The 12205-nt window shown below is 34.8% G+C and overlaps 1 protein-coding gene across 1 annotated transcript in view; it reads left to right on the top strand.

Moving 5' to 3' along the window:
• Nucleotides 1–8587, top strand: part of PRKX (protein kinase cAMP-dependent X-linked catalytic subunit) — a 50636-nt gene extending 42049 nt beyond the window's left edge. Inside the window, exons 5-9 of the mRNA XM_026666893.2 lie at nucleotides 701–796; nucleotides 4577–4634; nucleotides 5890–5967; nucleotides 7396–7546; nucleotides 7974–8587. Coding sequence (XP_026522678.1) covers nucleotides 701–796; nucleotides 4577–4634; nucleotides 5890–5967; nucleotides 7396–7521 — 358 coding nt within the window. The 3' untranslated portion in view covers nucleotides 7522–7546; nucleotides 7974–8587. The remainder of the gene's footprint in view (nucleotides 1–700; nucleotides 797–4576; nucleotides 4635–5889; nucleotides 5968–7395; nucleotides 7547–7973) is intronic.
• Nucleotides 8588–12205: the final 3618 nt, after the last annotated feature.

A 12205-nucleotide genomic window follows, 5' to 3' on the forward strand; every position in this document is an offset into this window, starting at 1 on the left:
CATGATATTTCCCTTCAATAATGTATCTTCCAGGCTACTAGTTAGGCATTTTAAATGTAGAACTGTGTCCTATACTTAATGTAATAACAAGGGAGACATAAGTGATTAAAATGCTGTTAAATTCAGGGATTTACTTCAATCCATCCAGAAATATATTCAATAAATATTAATAATAATTTCTACCAAATGGTTTTAGTGTTAACTATACCTTTCATGTAAAGTTTCTTTTAAGATGGCAGAAACAAAACTGACTGAGATGTGTTCTTGTATTACTTAAATGCTTCCTCAATAAGCATTTATATAAAACTCTTGTGCAGAAAACAGAGGCACCCAGGTAATTTTATTTTAACGAATTTTAACAAATGCTCCTGTGTTTGTATATATTATACTATTCTTATCTACATATACAAATATTGCCTGTATAATATAAGTATCAAAATAATTTTGACAAATCAACTTCTAGACCTTGTCACATCCAAAAATACACTAATATATTCAAGGTGTTTTTGTTTTCTGCACAAGAGTAGGTGTACCCATGTTTGAAGTCATTGAAATCAGAATACTATTTTCCATATTGTTGTAAAAGAAATTTTGCACCTAAAGAGATTTTACTGTAGTTTATTGTATTGTGGTATGTTTCTAGCTACATTTTTCATACATTCAAAAACAGCTGTCTGACATTGATGCTTTTTTTAAACAGATTTCCCCCATTTTTTGATGACAACCCATTTGGAATATATCAGAAGATTCTAGCTGGTAAAATAGATTTCCCCAGGCACCTGGATTTATATGTAAAGTAAGTGAGCTTAAAAATGACTTCATTTTAACTTCTATTTCATAATTATTTTTAAAGTGGGAATGAACAACACTGTGCAGGGTTCATATAGCCCCCAATCCTCTCTCCAGTCAGATTGCATTGCTAAATTTAGCATTCAACCTTGAAACATAAAGTGTTTTCAATTAAAAAAAATACCAATAATAGCAGAGTTGATCATATGAAAGGCTTATTTCAGCAGTTTGCAATTAGATGCTATTTCAATTTCAAAAACCTGACAATCGTGGCCTCAGCTCGTCAGGTTATCATTATCATTATCACATGTCCTACATGTCCTTATCATTATCACATGTCCTATAACCAAGGGGCAGGGGGGAAATTTGTCTTCCTGTTTGATCGTTGAAGGTTTTTTTTTAAAGCTGCTCATATTTTAAAGTGTCAGGTTTAAGACAAATCAGTATATTGAGAATTACATTATTTAAGTTTTGGGTTAATTCACAAATTTTGTCCTGCAGTGTATTATATTCTTAATTTCTTGCAGAAGGAGTACACATTGTGGACTGCAGAAACATTAAAGTTTCTTACTACCACTAGCCTTCTTAGTTTTTACATACTTTTACATACAAATCTGCCATAGATCTATTTATTATTTATCATATAGTACATTAGAATCATACTGCTATTAAAAAGCACAAGAGATAAAAATATAAAATATGAAATGTAAAAACTAAACCATAGTCATAGCTCTGACCTGTCACAAAATTCCAAACCAGATCCTTTACAATAAATAGAAAACAGAAGTGCTTATCTTTGTACCAACATCATGGATTCTTCCACTTCAGCTAACTCAGCAGTCCTCAACATTTCTGGCTTGGTGGCCCAGTGGGAAGGGGGGAGGGGAGATAGTTCCATGTGAGTGGCAGGTGCACGTATAGCTCCATTTACACAAGCCCAAGCACCCGTCGCTCGTGCGGCCTGGTTCTGAACCAACCATGGCCCAGTAGTAGGGACCCCTGACTGATTTTCCTTAAATATTTCCTTAAATATGTTTGCATATCCAAGAAGAAGAAGATAGGCTCAAGATCTAGATGGATCTTGACAGACTAGAACACTGGGCCATATCTAACAAAATGAAATTCAATATACAGAAAAGTAAAGTCCTACACTTAGGCAAGAAAAACCAAAAGGACACATATAGACTGGGTGAAACCAGGCTCAATAGCAGTAACTGTGAGAGGGATCTTGGAGTCTTAGTGGACAACCAGCTAAGTATGGGGCAGCAGTGTGCAGCAGCAGCCAAAAAAGCTAACGCAATCCTAAACTGTATTAACAGAGGGATACAATCAAGATCAAGGGAAGTACTAATACCACTCTATAAAGCCTTAGTAAGACCACACCTAGAGTACTGCATCCAGTTTTGTTCACCACATTAAAAAAAGATGTTGAGACTCTAGAAAAAATACAGAGAAGAACAACCAGGATGATTAGGGGACTGGAGACTAAGGCATATGAAGAACAGTTACAAGAACTGGGCTTGACTAGTCTAGTGAAGAGAAGGATCGGGGAGACATAATAGCAGTCTTCCAATATTTGAGGGGCTGCCACAGAGAGGAAGGGGTCAAGCTATTTCTAAAGCGCCTGTAGGCCAGACAAGGAATAATGGTTGGAAACTGATCAAGGAGAGATTCAACCTGGAAATAAGGAGAAACTTTCTGACAGAACAATCAACCAATGGAACAGCTTGCCCTTGGAAGTTGTGGGAGCACCATCAGTTGAGACTTTCAAGAAGAGATTGGACTGCCATTTGTCAGAAATGGTGTAGGGTCTTCCGCTTGGGTGGGGGGTTGGACTAGATGACCTATAAGGTCCCTTCCAACTCTGATTATCTGTTATCTGTTAAAATCTAGGTCAGAACTTGCATTCCAAGTATTCCATGATAAATATCTATTTGCTTCATCAGCAGTTCTGGCAGTAAAGTTTTATGTATACAATGAAGAGCTTCAAAGCATGTACTCCAAGTTTTTGGGAGGATGTTAGTAATTCTAAGGTTTGGAAAAAATGTTTTGAGTGGTTTTTTACTCAAAAGCAAATCAGCCTTCTAAATGATATATAAGGCTCTGTAGAGCTGAGCATACATCTTTCCGGTTCTAAACAAAACAAGAAGCCCTGGATAAATTAGGGTGGTTTTGTCAATCATATGTTCCCTTTAATTAAAATTTTAATTAAATTTTCAAGACACCAGAGCTAGTTGTCCTGTTTTTGTGCTAGTTTTGGGATAGACAAAACAAATTAGTTGGCCTCCCTCATCCAATTTGTTCTAAATGAACTACAGGTCTTATGATTTCTAACAAAGATTTTATTTGGCTTTTAGCCAGACAGTTGATTTTGAACATCAATGCCCAGAATTTTCAGTCAGGAGGGCTTTGGGGGTTGTTGATTGAATTTAGAAAAATCTAGGCCCAACATATGTAGAAAACAGCAGATTGGGAAGTATACCTGACATAAAGTTTCACATAGGTTGAACCCCAACGTCTAAGGCAAGAGTGGGCAACTAACAGCTCTTTTATGACCTATGGATTTCAACTCCCAGAATTCCTGAGCTCATGCTGGCTCAAGAATTCTGGGAGTTGAAGTCCACAGGTTGTAAAAAGGCCATAGCTACCCACCCTGGTCTAAAGTCCAAAAGCTTATGTGTATTCCCTGTCGTTTTCAAATGGAGCTCAGTGTCAGTTCATAGCTTCACCTGATATTATGTCACAGCCGTCTAAAAGAAGATGATATACTGCTAGTGATGTCTCACAATGAGAATCAGCGCAGGCATTTTGTTTATGGAGTATTCCCATAGAAATGTGTTGCATACAGAAACAAAGTAAATTAAATCTTGGAAACTAAGGCAGAGAAAAGTGTATATATTTCAGGTATTGGTGTTAATATGGAGAGGAACAAGTTCAGAGTAATAGCTTGTAAATATTCCATTTTAATTGAAGAATCAGATTTTCATTAGGCCTAATTTCCATATTAAAATTTACATGCTTAATGAGGAGGGATTTTACATAACAATTAATGAATTGCAAAAAAAAAGGGGGGGGGACATCTCATCCATGTTCTGGAGTAGTTGTAGCTGAAGCTTGTTAAACAGGAATACATTTTTGGTTATTTTAAGACATTTTGGTACAGGTTGTTAAAGGTACAAATTTAAAAGATGTGGAATTCCGAGATTTATTTTTTACCAGTTGTGAGAAAATTTCTCACTAGGAATAAAATTCTTAAGCAGAATTATTTGTACTGTTTCCAGAGGTTTCTAGATGAACAACTTTGCATGCATAAAAAGGGCATAAAGGTTGCCTTACTGAAGGGCCCCTACCAAAGTGTGAGTTTTTTCAATTAAGCAGCTTTCTCAAGATTATACTTGTTTTCCTAAACTGTGAAGGACATGGTAAGCAACTAGCTTAATTGCTTTGAGAACTTTGCAGTTGTTTGGAACTATAAAAAGCCCTTTGGGGATGTTTGTGCAGTTCCAGTTAATATCCAGAACTTAAAAGAAAAGATCCTGAAAATTTGAAGGTAGAATTGATTAATCTGTTTTTTAAAAAACAGAAATAATCTGGTTTAAAAAAAGAAAAAAGAAATCCTGAAAGCAAAACCAGACTTTTTTTTTGGGGTGGGTGGGGGGGTGGGGGGTTAACTTTAAGCAAAAGTTTCCAGTATTGGAAACATTCTATAGGTATAATTTCTTCAGTGAAAAGATAACCATAGAAACGTGTATTTTTTTAAAAAAAAAATCTTTCCTTATTTGTCCAGGGATCTTATTAAAAAGCTTCTTGTGGTTGACAGAACAAGACGACTAGGAAACATGAAGGTATGTTTTAATTAAGAATCTTCTATTCTCTCAGTTAAGGAAATGTTTCTATACTCAAGAACAAATTTCAAATTAAGAAGACACGATGTGGGAGGAGGATCATGTTTTCATTATAGTAAAACTACAAACCTCTGAACCAGTGAATCACTGTTTTGTATTTGACAAGCATCTAACAATGTGATGTTTTCACTTTAAATATAAATTGAAATAAGTTTTCAAATTTTCATACGACAGAGACATTTAGCGACCTGCATATGGTGACCTTGGAATGGAATTTCTAGTCAGTTTTTTCCCCTTTCTTTTCTTCAAGTAATTTTTAAAATGTATATACATAGGCAATCTGAAAAATTACATTTTAATATTAGTATGAATACTGTTGATTGCAGCCACGTAAGCCCTTTCCATTAAGCCTTGATTCTTATATTCAGATACTAATAAAACATGGCACAAAATAATTGCAAACTTAATTGACATACTAGAGGTATGCTCCACTGCAGTATAGTAATAGATTGGTGGAATTTTTACAAAGCTCAAAAGCTTGCAAATCCCCCTTTGTATAAGCAATACTAAAGTCATATCAGCTCATTATTCTTTATCTAAAGAGATTAGAGAATGTGTAAACCTGTAAATCTTAAGGACGGAGTTATGTCCCGCAGTATCTTTACATTTGGTTCTGGACCCAAGAAAAATTCAAGTAGATAAAGTCACCTAATGTGATTTATATGAAATAGTGAATTCATTGTGAAACCTGACATAGAAACCATTTCTAAATACAAAATTGGGACAGATAGATGGAGGAAGAACTATATTCTCTATGTGTAAGATAGCACTTTAGCTTTAACAGTGACACCTAAAATTGGAATGTGGTCAGTGTCAAAGGGCCTGTTTTATTTAAGATCCATGATTTCTGCTAAAAAGGGATCAAAATTGGCAAGATAGTAGACAAACCATTGGGAAGCAAGCCTGTTCCTTTTGACTGCACTTGCAATGTTGATGTGTATACAAAGTGGGTGGGATACTTGCTTCACAACATTCTATTTTCCATTTTGATAATGTTGCTATTAATACTGTCTACAGAAGTTCCTGGAAATCCAGTATTTTTTTTCAGTACCAGAAAAATTGGTCAACTAGAACAGTGTGCATTAGATATATGTCTTCCGACTACATGTGGTAGAAATCAGTGTCTATTTCAGTATATAGACTTCATGCCATATTTTTTAGGAACTTGTATTAAATAAACTTTTGTTTTCCAAAGAATGGAGCTGATGATGTGAAGAGACACCGATGGTTCAGGTCTATAGACTGGGATGCTGTACCACAGAGGAAATTAAAGGTGAAGTACCATATTCTGTTTGGGAAGATATACATTCAAGAAATATTTACTGTATTGAATTATTATGGAGGAGTTTGTATTTAAATACCTATGTGAAAGACCTAATGTGGTCTTTTTCTATCTCATGCTTGAAGATAAAATGTTTACATAGGTGCCATTCTGATGTCCCATGTACATTTGCACTTCATGTGCAGGGAATAGCCATAAGGCATAGCTTCCAAACTAGCCATTCATGGTTGAATAATTTGTCCAATGCAGGATGGAGACTATTTTAGAGTATTGCTACACCTGGAATTAGAACACCATGAATCATAGTTTCATTCTGTAATTTTCTGAAGCTGGAAATAACATGTGCATATTGCATATAGATGATATATTTAATTACTAAACTACAGATAGATGGAAGAAGCCAGGAGAAGATGGCAATCACTATGTGGCACATCACTACTTAACTATTTCATGATTAATGACAACATGCAGTTGAAGTCAAATAATTACTTTGCCTAATGATGGTCAGCAAGTCCAAACTTTTATATTAAATCCATAGTTTGGGGACCTAATCTTTTTAATATTCTATTCAATTAGAATATTATTTTGTGTATATATTATATATCCAGCCTAACTCAATAGAAGCCCGATGGCTTATAATAAAATCCAAAATAACAATCATGTTAAAAGCCAAAAGGGAACTAATGAACTTAATAAAGTTAACAAAACAAGAAAGGCAATAAATAAAATTATTATTGCAGCATTAGATTCTACAGAGATGGTGGGAAAGGTTAGGATTTTTTTTCTCTTTCCTAAAGACTAAAATGGATTGCATGACCTCTATTGGATTGTATTTCCTACTTTGCACAAGCTTCACAAATATAGCAAGATCATTAGCACACTAATGGTATTTTAACTCAAAGTGAAGAAGGCTGATTTCTCCCAATAGTTTTCTGTAGAAGCCGAACAATATGGGGAAAGAGGGCAGCCCACAAATGAGTGGCCAAATTGAACCACTCTTCTCCCTGTGACCACCACCTGGAATGCCCAATCAAGTAGTAATGAAACTACTGCAGAACAATGTTTCCTTCTTCCAACTTTAACAAGTGGTACAGTTAAATACCATTCTTGATAGTATGGTATAAAAAATTATGTAGACTTCTAATAGGATCAAGGGGTTTGACCTTCCTCCAGGTACCAATAAAAGTCATCCATAAGAACAAACAGTTCCCTCTCACACTTGGACTGGAAGAGATCAAAATCTACGGTTCTAAAATTCTTCGGAGAAACAACAATATTCTTAGATAACTTAAACTCATCCCAGATGTTATTGACAGCTACTATGCCATAGAATCTCAAAAAAAAGGATAAAATATAAATTTTAAGACTCAACTTCACATAAGGTTATTTACACAAAAGTTATGTGATTGTTTCATTCAGCCTCCTATAGTGCCGAAAGTATCAAATGATGGCGATACATCTAATTTTGAAGCTTACCCTGAAGATGACTGGAACAAAATACCACCAGTACCTCCAAAAGATTTAGAAATTTTCAAAAACTTCTAAGTGTGTGATACATCAAATTATTAAGGTATTAGAAACTTGTCTTCCAAAAGCACCATATTTATAAACCAGTGTATTTACAGTCTTAATGTTAAAAGCTTTATGTTGTTGCATGTAGTTAATGTATAAGTCACATATTGATATTTTAAAATTAAAAATAGAAGGAAATGCCTTAAGACTCCATTACTGCCTTTTAATAAAAATATAATATAAATACAATTCTCTGTAATTATTTTGGCTACTGTGAAGACTAGATAGATTTATTTTATAGACATAATTGCATTTATTTTATAGACATAATTGGCTTTTATTTTGCATTTTTATTGTATAAAAGTAAGTATAACTCTTTGCACATGGTAATTAAGGACTTAAAATCTTATTTCAATGAAAAAAGTTAAATATTTACGACAATGGAATACCAGTATATTGAATATTTATTTTTATCTGTTTGCTAGAAATTGAAAGAAGATTGGTGTGATAGGTGAAAACTGGAAAAGAAGAACAGAAAATACTTCCAAAAAATCTTGAAAATGAATATGACTGCATTATGCATAGATTTTTTTTTTAAAAAAAAGACATGTTAAAAGTTGAAAAAATAGATACTATTCAGTAGTATAGAATTGGCATTCATTCAGTTAAAAAGATACTGAAGCAGAAGAAAATATAGGGTTTCTAAATTTGAATTTAGTTTTGTTGACCCCAAATTTTATTTGCATACTTATTTCATACCCTAGTTGTATAAGTTGATACTAAAATTGTCCTGTAAAGCACAAGTTAGTGTATATTTATATAATGAAATCAGTAAATCTAAAGCACAGAAACTGTGCAGAAATGTAAATTTTTGTATTTTACAGAGTCTATGGTTTTTATTCTTAAACGTTTTCCAAGATGCTGCCTAGAAGTAAAACAAATCTTGAAATGATATATGTTTCAGCATCTTTATACATTTTATAATTCTTTGTAAAAAGAAATATACACATAGGTTTCGAGAGAATGGTAAAATTTCCAGTGCTTTACACCTCCAGCCATACATCTTGAAAGCTGAAAAATAAAAACCTTGCACAACTTATTGTATGATTTCTCCTTTCAGTATGCATTATATTTTCTTTAAAAATTATGTTAAAATGACATAGCTATTTATCTTAATTCTTCAATATTACATACAATATGAAAGAAGTGTTAATGGGATTAGGGTCTATTACCTTTACAGTTACTTGAACATCATCAAAACCAAGATCCCTATCTAAATACACATTTAGACTTGCATGTCTATTATTAAATGTTGCAAATTATACTAGATAAAACAATTTAAGAGCCACAGTTGAATGTACAATGTTACCTGGCATTTGATATGTTCTTTATATAATTAGGTTTAACTCAGCATTCAACTTAGTGTTCCTTACCTTTTCTTTGCCCTCAGATATCTATATTGGTACCTGCCAATCATCCTACCCCATTTAACATATTAAAATTCTTTTCATTATATGCCTATATACAAACCCATCAATAATTGCTGTTTTTATTTAAGCAACTTTATCCAAAACTGCAGAAAATGAGTGAAAAGCAGCAAGCAAAATAAATTAAAGGCATGAGTTAAAATAAAATAAAATCTACATTTATATTACATAGAGAAGAAACTTATGCTTTAAAGCAAAGTCTAAATTCCAAGACAATATTTATACCCAAGATATGGGACTCTTTTGTTGCATGTATACTCTACATCTGTAGCCATTTTTAGAATATAAAAATGGGCTGGAGGGTGGCAGCCCAGTGTTTTATTTGGAAGTTTAACTACTTGCTCATTTATGAGGAAGTTGTTATAAAAGTATATCTCAAACTTTTGTGTCAAAGATCTTCTAACCTCTGTATGATCACATGAAATTTTAGGGCATGAACATCTGTGAATTTTTCTGAAATCGGATATTCTACATTTTAAAGCTCTATAAGTGAGAATAACTCATGCCATTTGTTGTTGTGCTAGGGGAAAAAAACAAAATGTAGATATAAACTGCAGAGTAAGAGTATATATGAGATACTAATATTAAGCTAAGGATTGTTGATTTGCATGGTTCAATGCTAATAGTAGTATTAGGGCTTGAGGTTTCCCAGCTTCCATATGATCTACCTGTGTACGGTTAGAAATCATTTAATATCCTTATTACACTAGTTACTCTACTTTCCTTGCTTGATAACACATTGGTTGAAGCCAAAACCCTCCAAAAACCTTAGCTGCCACTTTTTGTGGACACTCTGTTTTTAAAGTGCACTGTAAAAAATACAAGGAATAAGGAATGATTAGGTAGTTTCCATTTAGGACAGCCTTGTTTATCTACTACTCACAGGTGTGGTGATTAAACCATATCTTTACAACTAATCTTGGTATTTATGACATTTGCAGGTCTATAAAGCAAAGGAAAACTGAAGTGAGATAAGCATAGTTGAGATTTCACTTAGCAACTCCTTTGCTTTACGACCAAGTTACTGGTCCCTATTGTGGTTGCTAAACATGGACTATCTATAGTATCCTAATGGCCTTGTACATAGCAGTAGGTGCTTTCATTTACACAATTTGGTGAGCCAATAAGCAACAGAATTGATACATAAAGCATTTTTTTTGTCTGGATAATTTAACCTTTATGAAATGTCTACAGGTGAAACTCAAAAAATTAGAATATCGTGCAAAAGTTCATTTATTTCAGTAATGCAACTTAAAAGGTGAACCTAATACATGAGATAGACTCATTACATGCAAAGCAAAATAGTTCAAGCCGTGATTTGTCATAATTGTGATGATTATGGCTGACAGCTCATGAAAACCCCAAATCCACAATCTCAGAAAATTACAATATTACATGCAATCAATAAAACAAGGATTGTACATAGAACAATATCGGACCTCTGAAAAGTATAAGCATGCATATGTACTCAGTACTTGGTTTGGGCCCTTTTTGCAGCAATTACTGCCTCAATGCAGCGTTGCATGGAAGCTATCAGCCTGTGGCACTGCTGAGGTGTTATGGAAGACCAGGATGCTTCAGTAGCGGCCTTCAGCTCTTTTGCATTGTTCGGTCCCATGTCTCTCATCTTTCCTTGGCAATGCCCCATAGATTCTCTATGGGGTTCAGGTCAGGGGAGTTTGCTGGCCAATCAAGCACAGTAATCCCACGGTCATTGAACCAGCTTTTGGTGCTTTTGGCAGTGTGGGCAAGTGCCAAGTCCTGCTGGAAAATGAAGTCAGCATCCCCATAAAGCTCATCTGCGGAAGGAAGCATGAAGTGCTCCAAAATCTCCTGGTAGACGGCTGCGTTGACCCTGGACTTAATGAAGCACAGTGGACCAACACCAGCAGATGACATGGCTCCCCACATCAACACAGACTGTGGAAACTTCACACTGGACTTCAAGCATCTTGCACTGTGTGCCTCTCCATTCTTCCTCCAGACTCTGGGTTCTTGGTTTCCAAATGAGATGCAAAAGTTGCTCTCATCAGAAAAGAGGACTTTGGACCACTGAGCAACACACCAGTTCTGTGTTTCTTTAGCCCAGGTAAGACGCTTCTAACATTTGTTGTTCAGGAGCGGCTTGACGAGGAATACGACATTTGAAGCCCATGTCTAGAATCCATCTGTGTGTGATGGCTCTTGATACACTGACTCCAGCCTCAGTCCACTCCTTGTGAACGTCCCCAACACTTTTGAATGGCCTTTTCCTGACAATCCTCTCCAGGCTGTGGTCATCCCTGCTGCTTGTGCACCTTTTTCTTCCACACTTTTCCCTTTCACATAACTTTGATACAGCACTTTGGGAACATCCAACTTCTTTTGCAATTACCTTTTGAGGCTTTCCCTCCTTATGGAGGGTGTAAATGCTGGTTTTCTGCACAACTGTCAGGTCAGCAGTCTTTCCCATGATTGTGATTCCTACTGAACCAGACTGAGAAACCATTTAAAGGCTCAGGAACCCTTTGCAGGTGTTACGGCTTAATTAGCTGATTAGAGTGGGGACACTTTGAGCCTAGAATATTGAACCTTTTCACAATATTCTAATTTTCTGAGATTTGGATTTGGGGTTTTCATGAGCTGTAAGCCATAATCATCTCAATTGAGACACATCACAGCTTGAACTATCTTGCTTTGCATGTAATGAGTCTATCTCATATATTAGGTTCACCTTTTAAGTTGCATTACTTAAATAAATGAACTTTTGCACGACATTCTAATTTTTCAAGTTTCACCTATATGTTATGAATTCAATTGTCCTTTTTAAAAAAATGCCAAATAGTGTTTACAATCAGAATCATGAATAGAACAGTGCATAACATGAGGACATCCTCAAACCATCAAAGAAACTGTTTTTCCAAAAACTTTCCTCATGGGTGATTCAAGGGCTTTTCCAGGGTGCTCGCTGTATGTATGTATTGCTTGCTTCATTTGCATTCCCAAAAGGAGTAGAATTAATGTCCAAGTGGTCCCTCCGTGCTTTTCTTCAAAATAGGAAATGACATTTCTGTACCATCAAACATCACCTAAGTAGTGAACAATAACTATAATCATGGCAATAAGTGTAAAAATAAAAACCATATTGAAGAATTAAAATATAAAAACTTCTAAAAGTCAAATCACAAAACGGTGCATCTGAAATTCCTTTTCGAATCCTTTTTTTTAGTTCTGAACTGCAAGCATTCCAT

Source organism: Notechis scutatus, chromosome 5 (assembly GCF_049901735.1).
Source record: "Notechis scutatus isolate UNSWTSFEM ecotype Mainland chromosome 5, rNotScu1.2, whole genome shotgun sequence".
In the NCBI taxonomy this organism is placed as follows: Eukaryota; Metazoa; Chordata; class Lepidosauria; order Squamata; family Elapidae; genus Notechis; species Notechis scutatus.